This window comes from Sylvia atricapilla, chromosome 14, assembly GCF_009819655.1.
Source record: "Sylvia atricapilla isolate bSylAtr1 chromosome 14, bSylAtr1.pri, whole genome shotgun sequence".
NCBI lineage: Eukaryota > Metazoa > Chordata > Aves > Passeriformes > Sylviidae > Sylvia > Sylvia atricapilla.
The window spans coordinates 2,111,132-2,132,445 of NC_089153.1; the positions used below are offsets into that span (position 1 = coordinate 2,111,132).

Here is a 21,314-nt window from a genome sequence, read left to right on the forward strand (position 1 = left end):
GGCAGAAGCAGGGGTCTTAGCCTCCTCAGGGGGGAGTACACAGTAATTTCCTGCTCTCCCTGTCCCAGATAATACTAGCAAGCTGCAGACCTTTAGTTCAATTCACATCCCTGCAGAAGCCTTGTGCAGTCATAGAGTCACAGAACAGCCTGGGTTGGAAGGGACCTTATAAATCATCTCGCTCTGACCTCCTGCTGTGGGCAGGGACACCTTCCACTAGACCAGGCTGCTCAGATACAAATCCAGCCCAGCCTTGAACACTTCAAGGCTGCAGCAGCCACAGCTTTTCTGGGCAACCTGTACCAGTGCCTCACCACCCTCACAAGGAAACATTTTTATACCTGTTATCTAATCTAAACCTTCTGTCAGTTTAAAACCATTCCCTCTTGTCTTGTCACCACATGCTTTTGTAAAAAGAACCTCTCTGTCTTTTGTCCTTGGTGCACTGAAGGCCACCCTGACCCTCCTCCCTTGGATGCACACAGACCCTGGGGGCTGGGGGCTGCAGTGGTGTGGCAGACAGGGGACCCAGGGATCCTGCCTGTCCCCGCCACCTGGGCACCAGAGAGACCTGGAGAATAGGTGAGAGAGTCTGAGGGCATCGGTGCCCGGCACGGTGACAGGGCCAGCATCCTTCTGGCGAGGACAGGGACGGTAAAGGTGCTGCAGCCGAGGGTCCTCCCTCCCGTCTGCAGCACCTCCGTGCCTATTCTCAGAACCGTGAGGCGGGACCACTCTGCTGCCACTCAGGGAGAGACACTGGGAAGAACCTTATGAATGGTGAGAACGCTGCCTGGGTCCCACCTACTGCTGGCTCCGGAGGAGGGGAGAAGGCATCCTTAAAGAGACAATGCAGAAAAACACTGGACAAGAGATTCCCCGGCACACAGAGACCGATCCCTTCTCGTACATACTCATTCCCCCAAGGCTCCTGACGGTGCCACCAGCAGGAAGCTGTCATTGTAACTTTGGCTCTGGAATGTGCCTGTCCCCATCCCAGGCCGGGCCCCGGCCAGTACAGCTGGGTGACAGAGCTTTCCACTGGCAATGCAGGATACTGCACCCCTGGGAATGGGTTTGGGGCTGCTGCAGTGCCTCAGCAGAAGCCCCCGGCAAAGCCCACGTAGCTTGGGGAGAATCCATTCAGTGTCCTGAGATGACTCGGTCACCAAGGACCTGGAGCAAGGGCTGTACACGGGGGATCCTGCTGCTGTTTGGGTCTGTCATAGCCTGGGATAGGGACAGTGTGACAAGGCAGGAAGGGTATGGGGTGTCTGGGTTGGAGAAGGAGATGTTCCTTATTCCACAGGGTCAGAGCTCATCCTGTGGAAAGGCACCAAGCCAGACAACCCAGGAATCACTGGAGATCCAGCAAGGTAGTACCCCTCATGGCAGGACACACCACCTGCTACAGACAGAGCCAACACCCTTCCCACTGCATCACTTTTGGGGGCTGGCTGTGCTTTGCAGAGCAAGGAGGTGTAAAGGCTTGACACAGTCCATTATCACCACAAAGACTGAAAATCCTGAGCCCTGAGCCAGCCCAGCTCATTTCTCACTGCCAGTGCCTTTCCAGTGCAGTACTGGGGAGTCAGAGGGAGTCATGGCTGGGGCTCAGGCTTGCTGCCCTCCTTCCACCCCCACTCTCTAATCATTTATTGCCCTCACCCCCAGAGGCATCTTGTCAGGACGTTTTCCTGGAGGGGACATCCTTGTCCCCTGTCATAGCACAGCCCACACAATGCAGAGGAACACTTGCTCCTGCAGCTGCTGCAGCCATTCTCACCTGCCACAAATCAGAAGTGCTGAGTCTGAGCAGTGACGCAAACAGGGGAAAAAAAAATAAGGCATAAAATAATTCTGAGAGGTTTCTGCCTCCATCTGTGATTTGGCCACACTGAGCAGGCAGCACACGCAGCCTCACACCCATGAACAGCTTCCGTTGCACCTCACTTCCTCCTGCTCTGAGGAGCCGGTCTCTCCTACCCACTGCCTCCCAGGAAGGGCAAACTACCAGCACTGATGACCTTGGAAATCCACCAGATCCACACTCCCCCTCCACTGGATCAACTATCTGGCCTCACCTCTGAAGACTGAAGCATTCCTAAATTGAAAGCTTTCAAATTAAGCAGCACAATTCCCATCGGGGGAGAAGCACAGAAGCTGCTGCCATGCGCAAACGCCTGCCAGCCTGCAGTTTGTTCCGTCAGGACATCAGACATCACCCAGAGACAGCATTTTACAAATCATGCAGAGCTTGTAACAGGGTTTTTGGACAACATCTACATTTGGACAACATTTACATCTGAGTAGAGGACTCACCACCCTGCTCAGAGCCAAAAGGAGCAAAGTCCAGCTCAGCGGAGCCCTGCAAGGAACCTGGGCAGTGCAATCTGCAATCCCACCCCCTCCCCCAAAGTGAACATCAGCACAGAATTCCATGGAAATAAAACCGGAACCACTCAGGAGTCAAAGATGAGGAGCGGCGCAGATGGGGGGGACTGCTCTGTGACCACAGCCTGTCAGAGGAGCCAGCATCATCCTTCAGCTCTGTGTGCTGCACTGTGAGAGGCGACACAGCCATCTCCAGCTCCCAGCCCCCTCTGCACCACCACCTCTCCAGCCCCCACCAAGTGACGACGCACAGAGATTACATTCCCCCCCCAGAACAAGTGCTCCCCTTGGCTCTCCTTTTGCAAAGGGAAGGAAATACCATTAGCAACAAACTTCGTGCCAAGGATTAACAAGTGGTTTCAAGCTGACCTCAGCCTCCACTCATGCAAGGCGTACCCAAAACCACGTCCAAAAGACGCATGATTGCCAACAGGAACAAACTGACTCACTTGATCCTGCTCATCACAGTGCAAAAGTCATCAGCCATCAGGATGGCTCATTTGACTCCAAAGAACACCTGTTCAGCTGCAGCTGAACTTTTTAGGAGAGTGGCATGACCGGATATCCCTCCCAACCCCAACACTCAACCACACGCATATGGCAGAAATGAACCATGGCTCTGCCCAGCGCTGGGACACACCAAGGAAGGAGCTACATTACCTCGGCAGGTGTGGGGAGCCGGCTGGCAGTGCCCACAATCTGGTGGTACAGCCCTGGCTCACCATTCCTTATGGTGCCCTGGCGGCTCCCCAAGGGGCTGGAAGTGAAGGGCTTTTTACACAGGAGATCACTCTGGCGAGAGTCTGTGGTGAGATAAACCTGATGGTAGAAGCTGGGTGGCGTGAAGCCGCCCCGCACAGCATCAATGTGGTTGAAGGGTCCTGGTGTCCTGTACGTGGTACTCCTGGAGCTGTTGTACAGCTCCTTTGACTGCCTCCACTTGTAGCACTTGAAGATGCCCACGGACAACATGGTGATGAAGAAGGCCGCTGACACCAAAATCACAGCCAGGATGAGATAGAAAGTCACATGTCTCCTGGGATCATTGGCAGGTGCCACATCAGTGAGGTCAGTGAGCACCTCCTTGGCCATCTCAGCCACAGAGATGGAGATGGTGGCACTGGTGGACAGCACAGGCTCCCCGTGATCTTTCAGCAGGATGACTAAGGTGTGCTCGGGAGGGTCATCCTCGCGGAGCTGGCGGGCCGTGAAGATCTCCCCATTGTGCAGCCCGACCGAGAAGAGGCTGGGGTCAGTGGCCTGCAACAGGGTATAGGAGATCCAAGCATTGTACCCTGCATCCGCATCCACCGCCACCACCTTGGTGACCATGTGCCCAGCGGCAGTGCCCGGTGCCACCACATCGGTGTAGGTGGCGGTGGTGTTGGGGTGAGGGTACAGCACCATCGGGGCGTTGTCATTGAGGTCAGTGACAAACACACTGACTGAGACATTAGTGGCCAGAGGCGGAAAGCCGCCATCCTGGACCTGCACCACCATGCTGAACTCCACCTGGTCCTCATGGTCCAGGGAGGTGAGCACGTAGAGGGTGCCATTCTCCCGGTTGATGGAGAAGAGGTGGCCATAAGTGGTGTCACCCTGCAAAAGGGTATACGAGAGGTGGGCATTGCGCCCAAGGTCCGGATCTGTGGCGCTCACATTAAGGATGGGGATGCCAGGAATGTTGTTCTCCGGAACATAGACATCATAGGAGTCCTGGGACGACTTGGGCGCGTTGTCATTGACGTCTGACACCTGCACCAGGATGTGCTTTACTGCAGACAAGGGCGGTGAGCCCGAGTCCTTGGCTGTGATAGTGATGTTATACTCTGCTGCCTTTTCCCGGTCCAGAGCTCCTTCTGTTTTCAATGTGTAGTAATTTTTGAGGGAGGAGCTGAGCATGAACGGGATCCCAGGGGAAATAAAGCAGTTCACCAGGCCGTTGTCATGAGAGTCCAAGTCTGTTACACTCAGCAGAGCTACGACCGTTCCTGGGGCTGCATCTTCAGGCACAGGGCTGTACACAGAAGTCACTGTCACCTCTGGAGCATTGTCATTCACATCCACGACTTCCACCAGCACTTTGCAATGAGCCACACCCGGAACGGCTCCCTTGTCTTTAGCCTGTAAGTAAATCTCGTACAACTTTGTTTCCTCATAGTCCAACTGTCCCTTGACCCTCAACTCCCCTGTGGCTGAGTCCAGAGCAAAGAGTTCTCGTACCTTGGCGGGGGTGTGGCTGCTGAAGGAGTAGACGATGTCTCCATTGGGCCCATCATCCAGATCATACGCACTGATCCTGGCGACCAGAGTACCGCTGGGCGTGTTCTCCCTCACACTCGCCTTGTAGGTGGACTGGTTGAAGACCGGGGCATTATCGTTGGCATCTATAACGTCAATGTGGATCTGCACGTGGGCCGACCGTGGCGGGCTGCCTCCATCCAGCGCAGTCAAGACCAAATTCAGCTCCCTTTGCTCCTCCCTGTCCAGCTCCTTTTCTAACACCAGTTCCGCGTACTTGCTGCCATCCACCCTCGTCTGCACGTCGAGCGCAAAGTTTGGGTTGGTGCTGAGCTGGTAGGTCTGCAAAGAGTTAATTCCCACATCGGGGTCTTGCGCGCTCTCTAGCGGGAAGCGCGCTCCGGCAGCCACCGACTCACTGATTTCCAGCCTCGCCTGGCTGCTGGGAAAAACCGGGTCGTTGTCATTGATGTCCTGGATCTCTACGGTGCCGCTGTACAGCTCGAGCGGGTTTTCCACCACGATCTCAAAGCTGAGGGAGCAGGGAGAGAGCGCACCGCAAAGCTCCTCCCGGTCTATCCTCTCGTTCACCAGCAGCGCCCCGCTCGCCAGATCCACCCCGAAGTACTTCTTGTTGCCGCCGGACACCACCCGCAATCGGCGCCCCGGCAGCCGCCCGAGGTCCAGCGCCAGGTCGGCTACCACGTTCCCCACCGCGGAGCCTCTCCGCGCCTCCTCGGGGATCGCATAGCGAATCGCGGCGGAAACCCAGTCGGAAACGCCGAACAAAAGCAAGAGGCTCAGTACCTGCCCCGTCGTCACCCCGCGGCTCCTTACAGCAACGCCGTTCATCGCACAGGACGGCCGCGCTCTCCGCTTCGCCCCCCCGCCCCGGCTAGAAACTCTCAGCTCGCCCCGTCATGCCGCTGCCCAGCGGCCCCGGGAAGCGGCGGCGGGGAGCCGGGCATTGCTCGGCGGGCTCGGCGTGACTCACTCCCAGAGTCTCTCTGAGACCGTCTGCGCCTCATCCCGGCTCCGAGCGGGGCCGGGCCGCCAGTTCCCCCCCGCTCCATCATTGGCCGACAGCGGCACACAGAGTCCCGTCCAATAACTGCACAGAGCGCAGGGCGCCGGGGCCCCGCCGCCGCCGAGCCCCGCCGGAGGCAGCGCGGCCACCTCGGCCCGGGAACAGCGGGGCTCGAGCCGGCAGAACCTGGAGGGAGAGCACAGCCCTGCGAAAAACCTCGCTACAAGGACAGCCGGGCGGGGGGAGCGCTGGCAGAGGAAGGGTAGATCGGGCACAGAGACTGCGTGTGCGGGCAGGAAGGTGTAAAAGTCGGCAGAGATTGTGACGCCAAAAGGGGCGATACGGAGATGTGGGGTGTTTGGGGTGAGTGTCCCGAGAACACCTGGCTGGAATGAGGCAGCGGGAATGAGAAGGGGAAGTGGAGAGGACGGGAGGATGAGTAGGGAGGGTCCTCCGGGGTACGCAGCGACAATCAGCACCAGCACAGGCCAGCTCTCAGTGTTTCTCAAGACTTTCAGGATGTCAATCCTCCCACCCAAATACTTGGCCAGCCCCTTCCTGGGAGGAAGCCCCTTTCAAGGCGTCGGCACATCGCTGCTCAGTATGCCACCAAAGCAGCGTGGCTGACAAAGCGACATTTAGTTATGATTATGAGCAGCTCCCCCGGCCGCAACACAGAGTCTCGCCGCGGGGCGGCTCCCGCCGCAGGATTTCCAGGAGCATCCTCCCTCCTGCGGGATCCCCACTGCCACCACTATCCCAGCAGGCGTCTTCCCCCCAAAACCGCAGACCTCTCAGTTTAATAGCCCCTCCTATTCTCGCCATCTCCCGGGTTGCTCCCAGGTACTTTTTTCCACCAGCCACACTCAGGGAAATCACGCTCTGAGACCTGCGGTGCAGGCTCGCCGGGGTGGGAATGGATCCCGTTCCCGCGCAGCACAGCCTGGCAGGTCACAGCACCGGCAGTGCCTGGTCGAAAACGTGCCTTTGGGTTGTCGCTGCTATCATCAACAACCCGTGTTACGTCGGGTTTTCCAACTTCCCACGCACGCATAAGGATAAAATGACCGAAATTCTGGCATTCGTCTTCTGTCACCCGCAGAACTGCTCGGCTGTCATGGGGTAATGAAAAGGAGACGAGAAAGATAAGGGAGCGTCAGGAGCCCTGTGAAAACCCAGCTGTGACAAGTCCCCAGGTGTCATCCTACAGCCGACACTGATAAGGGGCGGCGACGTCCTGCAAAAACCGGACTGCAAATCAGCGTTCATTCCCTTATGGAGGTTCTCAAAGCCTTGCAGAACCGTCTCGGAAAGTTGAGGCGGGTTATTTGTTACCGCGCTAATTGTGATGGGTGAGCTCGTAGGGGCTCCAAACCACCCGCAACCAGAGCTGGACAGCGACATTCGCCAGAGCGAGAGGATCTCGGCTCTGTCTGCGTGTCCTCGCCCCGCACAACCCTAAAAGCTGCCGTGAGCACATGAAATCCACCCAGAGACGCAGTAGTTCTGCTCCTACATGAAGAGTCGGCAATATCGAAAGAGTCGGCGCAATCTGTCCTATCTACATGCTCAGCTACTTCCTCTTCTCCTGATTAATCGTTGCCAAAAGATGAACTTTATCAGCGCTATTATCGTTCTTATCACTTGTCCATAAAATGTGATAAAAGTACACATAGAGTTCGCATGTGATAGGGTTTCACACATGTAAAATCCAATATTACTCATCTAACGTTCCCAAAGCATTTCTTTTCTCATAGAAAACCAAATCCAAATTCTCTTTCTTTCTTTCTTTCTTTCTTTCTTTCTTTCTTTCTTTCTTTCTTTCTTTCTTTCTTTCTTTCTTTCTTTCTTTCTTTCTTTCTTTCTCTCTTTCTCTCTTTCTCTCTTTCTCTCTTTCTCTCTTTCTCTCTTTCTCTCTTTCTCTCACATATAATCTTTAACCAAGAAAAATCACAGTTCTCTTCTACCCAAATTTTGAAATAGCCTTCAGCAACTTATTTTTCTAAAATAAACTCTGAATCCCTTTTCCAACCACTGTAAGCTCTGAATCCTTTTTCCAACCACTGCCCATTTCAGGTTTTGCCTGCACACGATTTGCGACACAATTTCTCCAACGTGGGGACCACAGTTCTCAAGTAATTTCCCTTTCTGTGAGTGCACACACTACCAGGACCAGAGTACATTCACCATTTAATCCCAGCAGTAGTGGGATAGCCAAGCAACGGAGAGATGAGGAGAAAAGAGATCTCAGTAAAGGCATGGAAGAGAGAACAGTTACATCTACCGTGATTCGATTTATGCGGAGACGTCTCCATCACCTTGATGGAAAGCCTGAAAAATGCCGACGACGCTTCAGAGGGCCTGAAAGCGCCGTTTTGAGGGAGAAGAGTGGAAAAGTACAACAGCTAAAGGGGAAGACTCCTTCCCCTGCACCAAGAATTTCTCCGGGAACGGGCTGAAGCCAAATCCCAGCCTGAGCCGCTCATTTCGGCATTTTTCCCAACCCCGCTGGGACTTCAGAGAAGCCGGTGGAGCAGAGAACAAAAAGCTCCTTCTGCTCGATGCCAGGTTTGTAGCTACTCTGAAGCACCAGCTCCAGCTCTAGAGACGGAGGGGGCAAGTTGAGTTATGGGTGTACACACCACCTTCTGTTAAATGGGTTCAGAGCGCTGAAGAACCGCGCCTGCCAGAAAAGGAGAGAACTACAGTGTGGCTGCCCCCACTGAGTAAACACGCCGGGACAGATCACACATCATTATCACATGACTGCACCCTAATGTGGATGAGACAATTAGTGGTCACTAAACCAAGGTGAAAGGGTTGCCTCCGCTTCAGGCTCCACACTTTCGTTTCCACTCCACCCCGAGTCCACCTCCCCATCCAGCTCTGTGAAACTCGCATCTGTCTGTCCTTCTCCATGACGGACAGAATTACTAACAATATTTGCATCGCTCCTCGGGAAAAACCAGCAATTTGCGAACAAGACTTGGCAGGTCAAAACAACGAGTCAAGATCTGACATATACACCCTCTCACTCACATCCCCACGCCCCTGAGCTATTTAGCAGTGCGCCGGCACCTTCAGATCTGCCCCTGACCCACTAATCACTGATCACTGACGGCAGAACAGAGGAAAGAAAGATTCAAAAAACTCATAGAGAGGGACCATAGGACAGAAGCTCACCTGTGCCGAGCTCTCGGGGCTAGGAGGGTCCTTCCCGGAAAGAGTGCCTGAGCCGGGATCAGCGGACAGGGGATGGGCAGGCAAGGCTGCCGCCCCCGGTCTGAGGAACGTGAAGTCCTTTTGCCCCGACTCGGAGGCTAAACACACCTCGTAGGAAAAGGGCAAGGGCAGCGTGTTGCTGCAGTAGTTGTAGGGTGCTTTTGAGCCCAAGGTGGAATACAGTTCCTTATCAGAAGTTATAAAAATGGGAGGGCTCCTCGACTGTCGACATTTAGTGAAAAAAACAAAAATGACAGTGGAAACGAATAGTAAAGACACGACGGCAAGCGATACAAAAAGAATGAGGTTCAGATCAGACGTCAGGCCGGACACAGAGTCTCTGTCGCTCAGCTCCGGCAGCGCCTCCTGCAAGCTCTCGGCCAGCACCACGTGCAGCGTGGCCGTGGCCGACAGCGCCGGCTGCCCGTGGTCCTTCACCACGGCCACCACACGCTGCTTGGCCGCGTCCCGCTCGGACACGGCGCGCGCCGTGCGCACCTCGCCGCTGTGCAGCCCCACGCGGAACAGCGCCGGCTCCGACGCCTGCACCAGCTCGTACGACAGCCACGCGTTGCGCCCCGCGTCCGCGTCCACCGCCACCACCTTGGCCACCAGGTAGCCGGCCTCGGCCGAACGCGGCACCACCTCGAAAGGAGGCGCCGCCGCTCCCGCCGCCTCTCCCGGCGCCACGGCGGCCCCCCGCGCCCGCCGCCGGCCACAGCACCCGCGGCGCGTTGTCGTTGCGGTCCAGCACGAAGACGCGCACCGTGGCCGTGGAGCTGCGCGCCGGCGCGCCGCCGTCCTGCGCCCGCACCGCCACCGCGAACTCGCGGCACTGCTCGTAGTCCAAGGAGCGCTGCGCGTACAGCGCGCCGCTCCGCGCCTCCACCGACACCAGCGGCGCCGCGCCCGCCGCGCCCGCGCTGCCGCCCGCCAGCCAGTAGCTCACGCGCCCGTTGGCGCCCGCGTCCGCGTCCCGCGCCTGCACGCGCAGCACCAGCGCGCCCGCCGCGTTGTTCTCCGCCACGTACGCGCTGTACGCCGCCTCCTCGAACACCGGCGCGTTGTCGTTCACGTCCGACACCTCCAGCACCAGCTCCGCGCTGCTCCGCAGCGCCGGCCTGCCCCGGTCCCGGGCCACCACCGTCACGCGGTGCTCGGCCGCCTGCTCGCGGTCCAGCGCGCTCGCCGTCACCACCTTGTACGAGCCGCCCGGCGACGCCACGATCGACAGCGGCGCCTCTCCCGACAGCTCGCATGACACCTGACCGTTCTCGCCCGAGTCTGGGTCGTTCACGTTCAGCACGGCAACCACGGTACCAGCTGGCGAGTCTTCCGGCACCGACCTTGACAGCGACAGAACTGTGATCTCTGGTGGGTTGTCGTTCACGTCCAGCACCTCCACCTCCACCTTGCAATGCGCCAGCAAACCGCCACCGTCCCTCGCCTCCACCAGCAACATGAAGCCTCGCATGTCCTCAAAATCCAGCTCCTCCTGCAGACTGATCGCCCCGCTCTCTGCTTCCATCACGAACTTCTGAAGCACCTTGGCCGGCATTTCCCCGAAGCCGTAGGTGATGTGGGCGTTGGTTCCGGCATCAGCATCAGAGGCAGAGACGTTCAGCACTATCGATCCCGGAGCCGCGTCCTCGCGCAGGCTCACTCGGTACAGGTCCTGCGCGAACACGGGTGGGTTGTCATTGGCGTCGGTGACGTTGATCCAGAGCTGGGCGGTGCCAGTCCGGGGCGGGTCTCCGCCATCCAGCGCAGTCAGCAGCAGAAGCAGACTATTCTCGCTTTCCCGATCCAGCGCGCGTCGCAGCACCAGCTCCGGGAACTTGCTGCCGTCCTGGCTCTCCTTCACCTCCACTGCGAAATACCCATTGGCCTCCAGCTTATAGCCCTGCAGCGAGTTACTGCCCACGTCTGGGTCCTCGGCCACATTCACGGAAAACCGAGCACCAGGTGGTGTAGACTCAATGATTTCGAAATGGATTTTTTCCTTAAGAAAGCGCGGCGCGTTGTCATTCACGTCCTGGATGTCCACTTCGACATGGAAAACGTTCAGCGGGTTTTGCACCAGAGCCTCGAAGCTGACGGAGCAGGTCACCGACTGGCCGCACATCTCCTCCCGGTCCAGCCTCTCGTTCACGTACAGGTTCCCGTTCTCCTCATTCACAGTGAAATATTTCAGCTGCTTCTTGCCGCCAGACGCCACCTGCAGCTTGCGCGCCGGCAGCTCGTCCGCGCTGAGCCCCAGGTCCCGCGCCAGCGGCCCCACGAGCGAGCCTCTGCCCAGCTCCTCGGGGATGGCGTAGCGGACCCGCTCGGCCGCCGCCCGCCACCACACGCACAGCAGCACCGCGCCCAGCAGCGCTCGCCCGCCGCCCGGCCCGCGCCTCTGCCGCCGCCTCAGCGCCATTCTCTGTGGCCACAGCTCGCCGCCGCGCTCCTGCCGGACTCCTGCCGCCGCCCGGCCTCCCTTCCAGCCGCTCTCGCCTGACAGAGAGCTGCCTGAAAGGCAGCGAGGTCGGCGCGCCTCCTGTCGCCGCTGCTGCTTCTGCTGGCGGGGCCGCTGCCGCGGCCGCGGCTCCAGCGCCGCTCGGCGGCGGCCAACAGCGACACCCGGAGGCGCCGCCACGCCACTGCAGCCGCCGGATGGCCGCGCTCGAGGGGGTCTCGCCCCGGTCCTCAGCGCTGACAGCTCATCTCCATCAGCTACCGAAAGGCGCGAGTCAGAGCTCAGTTTGGGGAGTTCTTTCATACCCGCGGAAAGCGGACTCGAGGAACCCTTTTCAGAAGCAAAAATGCAGAGTCTGGCTGGGGAACGTGCAGTGGAGTAGTGGAGGATCACGCAGACGTCGTACAAGGGAGCACAGGTGAGTACAGGTAAGTATAAGCAGGTACACTGTGCATCAAATACCCTGCAGATTCCTATATCTTCTATTACTTCTGTGGGCTCTCTATTTCTCTCTTTTATTTCTTTTCTACCATCTCTGTGAAGGAACGTCTACAAAGTATTTGGGGATAGAAGCCTTTGTAGAAGAGAAGCACCAGAAGCAACATTTTCGTTTTGGAGATTGTTGTTTATATTCCTTTTATTATATATTCCTCTCACAGTGACTGTGACTGGGGGGGGGGGGAGGGGGAATGGCGAGTCTTATTCTCTAGAACAGCATTATCCCTACATGTTTCCAACATCCTTACGTGTTTTACAAATCATGGAGATTACCAAAACATCTTGTCCTAGAACTGGGAAGAATGACCTGTTAAAGAATTTCTTAAAAAAGCCTTTTCAGTGAAAGGCATAAGTAAGTATATCTAAGAAGTGGACAGACTGGAAAAGGTATCCATGCTGACAGGATACTTCAGATAGCAGCGTGCTGAATTTTTTTCACGCTGAGAATTGAAAAAGAAGAGGTTATTATTCCTCTGTGGTGATGCCCGAGGCATACACGGCATGTCAGCTACCTTTCCCGGGACAGACACTTCAAGATTAAAAAAAAAAAAAAAAAAAAAAAGTCCGAAAAGAATCTTAGAAGGGCAAAATTAGAGAAGGCAGTTTACCCACGGCTCAAATGACAAGTCCTTTGCCCTTTGCCACAATAAACACTGAATGCCCCCAGCGTGGCATGGTCTGAAAACAGAAATGATAAAACACCTTTAAGAGCAATGCCTATAAAAAACACTTCATCCACCTCGGTGCCTGTTTGTACTCACACCTCTCTGCAGCAACCACAGGAAATCACGAAATACAAGACCCTCCACAAACCAACAGGTCTCGTTTGACCTTGTAGAGTGCAGAGCACGTTAATGATCAGCCGAACCATTCCAAGCGCTACACGAACCAAGTTTTGGGAAGTAACGTGTACAGCGGGTTTTCCCAACACTCCTATTGCTCAAGAAATAACTCCATTAATTATTACTCTGCTCATTGACAGGATCCTGTTGGTAACTTAGTCCCTGGTTATGCCACTCTTGCCACCGTCTCCAAAGAAACAAAGAGAGAAACTACAACTCAGCTTTTACCTTACAAGCCTCTACTGCTGTATCAGTCATGAGGAAACTACTGCTCGGCCTCAGCATTGCTGTGAGAACGGGCTCTTCCTCTGCAACAAGAAGCAGTCACACTCTGGCTTCAGAGAGAGAACACTGAGAAAGCATTTAAGTAGAAGCTCGCCCTTCGTTTTATGACATAAATTAGACACTGCTTTCAAACTTTCAACATTGATTGAAAACTCTGTGTTGTACGACAACTGAAATAAATACAAAAACTGACAATTGACTTTTGGGAAAACCTTCAACCAATGAATAGTTCACAGTGAAAATACCTGTATATGTCTAAGAGTCCAAACCTGTGAGCAACACTCTGATCAAGAAATTAACATTGGCAAATGCACTTCAGGCACATTAGAACGTACTTTGGCTATACCCTCGGCTACGGCACAACGTGTATTTACATATCTCTGATAAAGGCACAATGGCGAAGAGTAAAATAGGCAAAAAATGCCCATAGAACAGCAACAATCCCTCGGAAATCAGCTTTTGTTTGGCAGAAGAGGCTTTTCATGGACAATCAGGTCATTCTCACAAAATCACTCCAGGTGCAATAACTCTGGATTGTGCTCAGGGGCTGCGAAGGAGCACAGAAAGATTAACAAACCCCAACCTTTCTGAGCAGTAAGGCATTAAGAATGTACACTACACTCTTCCTCCTACATGGCATCTATTTTAAACACTCGGCGTGGAAACATCGAGCACTGCTACACGAGAGAGAACGACACAAAGCAAGATTTAAGGCCGCTTAAAAAGCACAAACGAACAACCCTTCACACAAGTGTATCTCAACATTCCCTGCAGTGCCGGGCTGCCTGTAACGCATCTCAGCAGAAACCTCGACAATAGCTTCTAATTTCTAGATATTCACCCATAGCTTGAAGGCATAAAAAGAGACATGTTGATTCTAATCTGAACAATCTGTCTGGGAACATCCACTTCTTCAACTCCATCTTTGCGCCCCAAGGTGACAAACCAGTGCTAAAACATATATTTTAGATTTAGCTACATGAGCAAAAAGCAATTACACTACTCTTCTACCACCTCTACTTGCTCCAGAGTGTGAAGCTCACTTTTCACTCAACCAAATAAATTCCCGCAAACAAAACGGAAGAATGCCTAGGAATGGTCTCCGAGAAAACACAGAAAGCCACACAAAGTTGCCACTGCTGCAGCTACTGGATGAGGAACACTCAATGAGGCCCTTGCAAGAGTAAGAAATTTAACAAACCCAAAACAAGGCAGGCAAACGCCGGTACAAGTTCAGTGTCAAACAATGGCTTTACATTTATCCTAAATATTATTTAAAGAAAAGGAATATGGGAACAGTGATCATTGAGAATACTAAAGACAGACTTGCGAAAATTGCCTCTGCTAAAAATCCATACTACAGTGTATTCATATTCTGTTTTAAACGATAATAAATAACAAAAATATTAAACCAAGTGGTACTATACCCATGAGCAAATAGTGATGCGAGGGAAAACAAAGGCGGTAAGATTGTGTCAAGAATAAAAATATTATCTTGAACTTGAAATGTCTAGACGGGAACAGGAATGTTCTCTATGTCACCCAAATACAGGGGAAATGTGCTGCGGAGAACACAGCTGACACTGCGAAAAACAAAAACTTCCACTTCTTTACAATGCAATACAGCAGATGAGAAGTGCGAATACTGGCAAGACAAATGGAATTAAAAAATCCGGACTGATAGAAACAAAGGTCTCAAACACCGAATCTCCAGCAGAGAAGAACCTGAATTCTCCTGAGAGGCCCACCAACCATAAGACAGAGATTGGACTCCAAGGTCAACATCCCCGGCAGCAAGAGGCACCAGCGGATCGTTCACCGAGGCTTTGCCTTACTTGTCAGAATATCTCCCTACTCAGGACAGAGACCGTGGGGTAAAAGAACAAAGAAACAAAAGAAGGAAGCGTGGTGGACACAATCCGGGGCGAGGAACTCACCGAGGGAGCGGAGGGATCCGCGGGGAGGGCGGCGGCCACATCCTCCTCCCCGAGCAGCGGCGCGGGCTCGTCGGGCAGCGGCCGGGCCGGGAGGGTGTCGCAGCAGCTGGCGGCCGAGAAGCGCAGCTGGCTCTTGCGCGAGTCGGCCGTGAGCGACACGTCGTGCGAGTAGGACTGCAGGAAGGCGCGCACGCCGTCGATGCCCACGAAGTGCGAGACGGGCACGCCGCGCAAGGCGCCGCTGTCGGGCGGCAGCAGGTGCCGGCGGCGCCAGCGGCGCAGGCGCAGCGCCAGCAGCAGCAGCAGGAAGGCCACGAAGAGGCACGACACGGCGGCCACGGCCAGCACCAGCCAGCGCGTCAGGCTGCCGGCCGCCTCGCCCGGCGCCGCCGCCTCGGCCGCGCTGCCCAGCTCGGCCAGCAGCTCGGCCACGCTCTCGGCCAGCACCACGCTCAGCGTGGCCGTGGCCGACAGCGCCGGCCGCCCGTGGTCCTTCACCACCACCACCAGGCTCTGGCGCGCCGCGTCGCGGGCCAGCGGGAAGCGCGCCGTGCGCACCTCGCCGCTGTGCAGCCCCACGCGGAACAGCCCCGGCTCCGTGGCCTTGGCCAGCTCGTAGGACAGCCACGCGTTCTGCCCCGCGTCCGCGTCCACCGCCACCACCTTGGCCACCAGCGCGCCGGGCTCCGACCAGCGCGGCGCCAGCTCCACGCCCGACCACGCGCCGCCCGAGCCCGCCGCGGGAGCCGCCGGCGGGTACAGCACCTGCGGCGCGTTGTCGTTCTCGTCCACGATCTGCAGCCGCACCGACACGTTGCTGCTCAGCGCCGGCGCGCCGCCGTCCTCCGCACGCACCCACAGCTGCAGCTCGCGCACCTGCTCGTAGTCCAAGGAGCGCAGCGCGTACAGCGCGCCCGTCTCCGCCTGCACCGACACGTACGACGACAGCGGCGCGCCCCGCACCCGCCCCTCCGACAGCCGGTAGCGCACGCGCGCGTTCTGCCCCCAGTCCGCGTCCGTGGCGCGCACCGTCAGCACCAGCGCGCCCGCCGCGTTGTTCTCCGCCAGCCGCGCGCTGTAGCGCTCCTCCGCGAACACCGGCGCGTTGTCGTTCACGTCCAGCACCCGCAGCGCCAGCACCGCGCTGCTCTGCAGCGCCGGCGACCCGCCGTCGGCCGCCCGCACCGTCACGTTGTACTCCGGCACCTGCTCTCGGTCCAGTTCTCTCGCTGTCACTACATGGTAGTAATCATCAAAGGACTTCTCCAGCCGGAACGGGGCGCCCTCATCGAGCGAGCAGCGCACTTCGCCATTCGCCCCCGAGTCCCCGTCCTGCACGTGCAGGAGGGCGACCACAGTCCCAGATGGGGCGTCCTCAGAAATCTCACTCAGCGCTGATCGTACCAAAATCACCGGTGTGTTATCGTTTATGTCTGTGACGGTGATCCCGACTTTGGCAGTGTCGAAAAGACCTCCGCCGTCCCGTCCCTGTACCTCTAGTTCATAAGAGTAGCCTTCCTCGTAGTCCAGACTTCGCAACAATGTGATCGCACCCGTCTCTGAGTCTAGATGGAAGATATCCGATGCCATGTCCGACACTTTTTTCAATGAGTATTTCACCTGTCCGTTCAGTCCCTCGTCGGCGTCCGTGGCCGTGACCGTGACGAGGACGGAGCCCACGGGCACGTCCTCGGCCACACGCACCGTGTACTCCGCCTGGCTGAACACCGGCGCGTTGTCGTTCGCGTCCAGCACCGTCACTCGGATCCGAGCCGTGCCCGTCCGGGCCGGATCGCCGCCGTCACTCGCCCTCAGCACCAGCTCGTGAAACGCCGCCTCCTCCCGGTCCAGCGCCTTGGCCAGCACCAGCTCGGGACGCTGATCGCCGCCGGGGCCCGCCTGCACGGCCAGCGAGAAGTGCTCGTCGCCGCTCAGCTCGTAGCTCTGCAGGGAATTCCGGCCAGAGTCCGGGTCGTGAGCCTCGGCCAGGGGAAACCGCGACCCCGGGGCTGTCGTCTCGCTTATTCTCTCTTCCAGCTCAACTTCCTTGAAGCTGGGAGCGTTGTCATTAATGTCCGTGATTTCCACTTCTATCCGGTAAACCTGCATCTGTCCGTCCACTATCACCTCACAGCGCAGCACGCATTTCTCCACCAGCCGGCAAAGCTGCTCTCTGTCGATCCTCTCCGCCGTCACTAAATGTCCCGTCTTCCCTTGCACAGCGAAATACTGCGTCCTACCTTCAGATACTGTTTGAAAGCCGCCGTCTCGGAGCGCCGTGAGCTGCAGCCCCAGGTCCTTGGCCACGTCGCCCACGAACGAGCCCTTGGGCATCTCCTCGGGCACCGAGTAGCGCAGCTGCCCCCACGCCGCCTCCCACGCCGCCAGCAGGACGGCCCAGAGCAGAGCTCGCTGCCGCCGGCCCCAGCGCCTCCGAGCCGCGCACATCTCCGCCGGGGCACCGCTCCTCCGCCTGCAGCTCCTCGCCGCCAACCCAGACAGCGCCGGCTCCGACTCTGCTCTCAGCTTCTCCTCAGTATTTCAGCCACCGGCTCCTGCGCCTTGCTACTGAACGGCTCCGAACCGCGGGGACGCTCGCAGATGTCGCGGCCGGCGAGCCTGACACCGAGCGAGCAGCCGAGCGAGCCGATCCGCAGCGGGCGGGGCTGCCGGTAGCGCTCCGAGCTTCCTCTCGCTCCTCTCGGTCAACAGCGGCGCCCGCAGCCTCCTCCCGGCACTGCAGGCACCGAGCGCTGCCCGCCGCTGCCCGCCCTGCGTTGCCCACGGGCAGCTCGCGGGAGGGACAAAACCGCTAAGAAAACGTCGCTTTTCGTCCAGCTCGGACCGCCTGCTTCGGCTTTTGTCCAGCTGATGTGTGGCATCATCCTCCACACATGACGACCAGAAAGAAGTAACACGACTCCAGTGGTAATGCTATTTCTACCACCTGGGAAAATGTCTTTAACATGACCGGATAACATGAATGTAACCCTATCAGAATATGACGTCTGGGGTATCAAGAGTTTTACTGCATATTTCTGAAAGCGCAAATTCCTCGACCAATTCCAGTTTTTATACCAGTCGTGCTTCAACAACGGCTTTTCAGAGGATCAAAACAGTGTTATAGAATAGGGAAACTACTCATGAACAGCCACGATGTTCACAATGGTGACCAAATCCAGCACCACACGGGCAGTCTTTGCTATTTCGCCCCTGGACATCAGACACTACCCTGAATAAGTCTGCATTACTCCCCGTTCTCCAATCATGACTTCTGAATTTTTCATTACAATTCTATTTAATATAGGCATGACAACGCTCACTCTGACGAATTAGAACTCCCAAAAAACTTTTTAAAAAATCTTAAATTAACCCGAATCATTAGTATAAGCATTCCTACAGCAGCCTTCCCCCAGAAGAAGGGGTTTGGTCCACCTAACAGATTGTTCAAACACATACTTTCGAGAAAAACTTATCGGGAAGGAAAACTCTCCACACCAAGCCCACCATGTACATCTCATTCTAGAAAATAAAGATCCGCCTCCTTCGTTAATAACAAGTATCAATTAAGAAAACATAATTTACCTAAATAAAAGTTTTCATCTGAACCAGAATGTGTCATTATCAAACATACTTAAAAACTGCTCTACCGTAAGTACATCCCACTGAGCCTACCAGTCTTACAGCTGATAAGGCAGGAATTGCCAGATAAGAAGAGTTGACGCAAAAATAAACACGAGAAGGGATTGTTTCACGTCGTCATGGAAAAAACCCAACCACTAACATGCTCACGGAATGAAAAACCCACAATAGCTCGCTGTCACAAGCACACTGTTATTTAAAGGCGCAGAAGGAAGGAATTCGCTTTACAGCTCGTTACCTGAGCTGGGTCGGGGCTGGCCACCGGCTCTCCCACAAGAGCAGCGCTGCTCAGGCTCGGCTTCTCGCAGGAATCCCCGGCCAGAAGCTCCTCCGCCGACAGGACGGGCACCGGCGGCGGCGGCGGCCAAGCGGCCTCGGGCACGGCGCGGGCCGGCGCGGCCACGCACAGGTTGTAGGAGTAGGGCAAGGTGCCCTCGCAGAAGTCGGCCGGGAAGGCGGCGCCGGCCACCGAGAAGCGCTGCGCGCCCAGGCAGCGCAGCACGGCGGGCGGCCCGGCCCGGCGCAGCCGCGCCAGCACGGCCAGCGCCACGCTCAGCACCAAGAGCGCCGACAGCAGCGCCAGCGCCAGCACCAGGTAGAACTGCAGCTCGGCCGCCGGCGCCTCGGCGCCCGCCGCCCGCTCGCTCAGCTCCGGCAGCGCCTCCTGCAAGCTCTCGGCCAGCACCACGTGCAGCGTGGCCGTGGCCGACAGCGCCGGCTGCCCGTGGTCCTTCACCACGGCCACCACACGCTGCTTGGCCGCGTCCCGCTCGGACACGGCGCGCGCCGTGCGCACCTCGCCGCTGTGCAGCCCCACGCGGAACAGCGCCGGCTCCGACGCCTGCACCAGCTCGTACGACAGCCACGCGTTGCGCCCCGCGTCCGCGTCCACCGCCACCACCTTGGCCACCAGGTAGCCGGCCTCGGCCGAACGCGGCACCACCTCGAAAGGAGGCGCCGCCGCTCCCGCCGCCTCTCCCGGCGCCACGGCGGCCCCCGCGCCCGCCGCCGGCCACAGCACCCGCGGCGCGTTGTCGTTGCGGTCCAGCACGAAGACGCGCACCGTGGCCGTGGAGCTGCGCGCCGGCGCGCCGCCGTCCTGCGCCCGCACCGCCACCGCGAACTCGCGGCACTGCTCGTAGTCCAAGGAGCGCTGCGCGTACAGCGCGCCGCTCCGCGCCTCCACCGACACCAGCGGCGCCGCGCCCGCCGCGCCCGCGCTGCCGCCCGCCAGCCAGTAGCTCACGCGCCCGTTGGCGCCCGCGTCCGCGTCCCGCGCCTGCACGCGCAGCACCAGCGCGCCCGCCGCGTTGTTCTCCGCCACGTACGCGCTGTACGCCGCCTCCTCGAACACCGGCGCGTTGTCGTTCACGTCCGACACCTCCAGCACCAGCTCCGCGCTGCTCCACAGCGCCGGCCTGCCCCGGTCCCGGGCCACCACCGTCACGCGGTGCTCGGCCGCCTGCTCGCGGTCCAGCGCGCTCGCCGTCACCACCTTGTACGAGCCGCCCGCCGACGCCACGATCGACAGCGGCGCCTCTCCCGACAGCTCGCACGACACCTGACCGTTCTCGCCGGAGTCTGGGTCGTTCACGTTCAGCAGGGCCACCACGGTGCCGACCGGTGCGTCCTCGGGCACAGGATCGACAGGGACAGAATGGTGATCTCGGGCGCGTTGTCATTCTCGTCTGTGATGTCGATCTGCACTTCGCAATGATCAGTGAGGCCACCGCCATCCGTCGCCTCCAAGCCAAAAACGTATTTATTTTTCTCCTCGAAATCGAGCGGACCCACCGTCCTGATCTCCCCGCTCTCCCTGTCTACAGTGAACAGTGAGGAGACGTCGCCTGGGACGTTACCAAAGGAGTAGGACACCCGGCCGTTCGAGCCGGCGTCCGCATCCGTCGCCTGTACCCGCAGCACCAGAGACCCAGCTGGCAAATTCTCCGCAACTCGCGCCTCGTAGAGGCTTTTGCTGAACACCGGCGAGTTGTCATTAGCGTCTGTCACGTTGATGCGGACCTGGACTGTCCCAGACCTGGCAGGTTCCCCGCTATCCACTGCCGTCAGCACCAACTCAAAGGAGCTCTGCTTCTCCCGGTCCAACGCTCTCTCCAGGATTAATTCTGGCTGCTTCTTTCCACCCGCCTTTTCTTTCATTGTTAGTGAGAATGACGGGTGGCTGGTGAGTTGATAAGTCAGCAGCGAATTGCTTCCTGCGTCTGCATCCCGTGCCATTTCCAAAGGAAACCGAGCACCGGGAAGCGTCCATTCATCTATCTCGAGATCCAGAGCAGCCTTGCTGAAGGCTGGGGAGTTGTCATTCACGTCCTCGATCGCCACCTCGACATGGAAAATGTTCAGCGGGTTGTGCACCAAAGCCTCGAAGCTGACGGAGCAGGTCGCCGACTCGCCGCACATCTCCTCCCGGTCCAGCCTCTCGTTCACGTACAGGTTCCCGTTCTCCTCACTCACAGTGAAATATTTCAGCTGCTTCTTGCCGCCAGACGCCACCTGCAGCTTGCGCGCCGGCAGCTCGTCCGCGCTGAGCCCCAGGTCCCGCGCCAGCGGCCCCACGAGCGAGCCTCTGCCCAGCTCCTCGGGGATGGCGTAGCGGACCCGCTCGGCCGCCGCCCGCCACCACACGCACAGCAGCACCGCGCCCAGCAGCGCTCGCCCGCCGCCCGGCCCGCGCCTCTGCCGCCGCCTCAGCGCCATTCTCTGTGGCCACAGCTCGCCGCCGCGCTCCTGCCGGACTCCTGCCG

The 21,314-nt window shown here is 57.7% G+C and overlaps 2 protein-coding genes across 4 annotated transcripts in view; both read right to left on the reverse strand.

Moving 5' to 3' along the window:
* The window catches only part of LOC136367357 (protocadherin gamma-C5-like), a 73,184-nt gene that overhangs the window by 32,218 nt on the left and 19,652 nt on the right, over positions 1-21,314 (reverse strand). Inside the window, exon 1 of one of the 3 annotated variants that reach the window (XM_066328896.1) lies at positions 14,908-17,370. The exons of 1 other annotated variant lie outside the window; for it this stretch is intronic. In XM_066328896.1, the coding sequence (XP_066184993.1) occupies positions 14,908-17,355 (2,448 nt within the window). In that variant the 5' untranslated portion in view covers positions 17,356-17,370. Of the gene's footprint in view, positions 1-5,442; positions 5,626-14,907; positions 17,371-21,314 lie in introns of those variants that run through there. One more of the 3 variants, XM_066328898.1, reaches the window with a different exon arrangement.
* Positions 17,441-21,274, reverse strand: LOC136367326 (protocadherin gamma-B5-like). Its single transcript, XM_066328841.1, is given in 3 exon segments — positions 17,441-17,719; positions 18,788-20,196; positions 20,199-21,274. Coding segments are annotated over 3 exon segments (2,757 nt in total). The 5' UTR covers positions 21,268-21,274.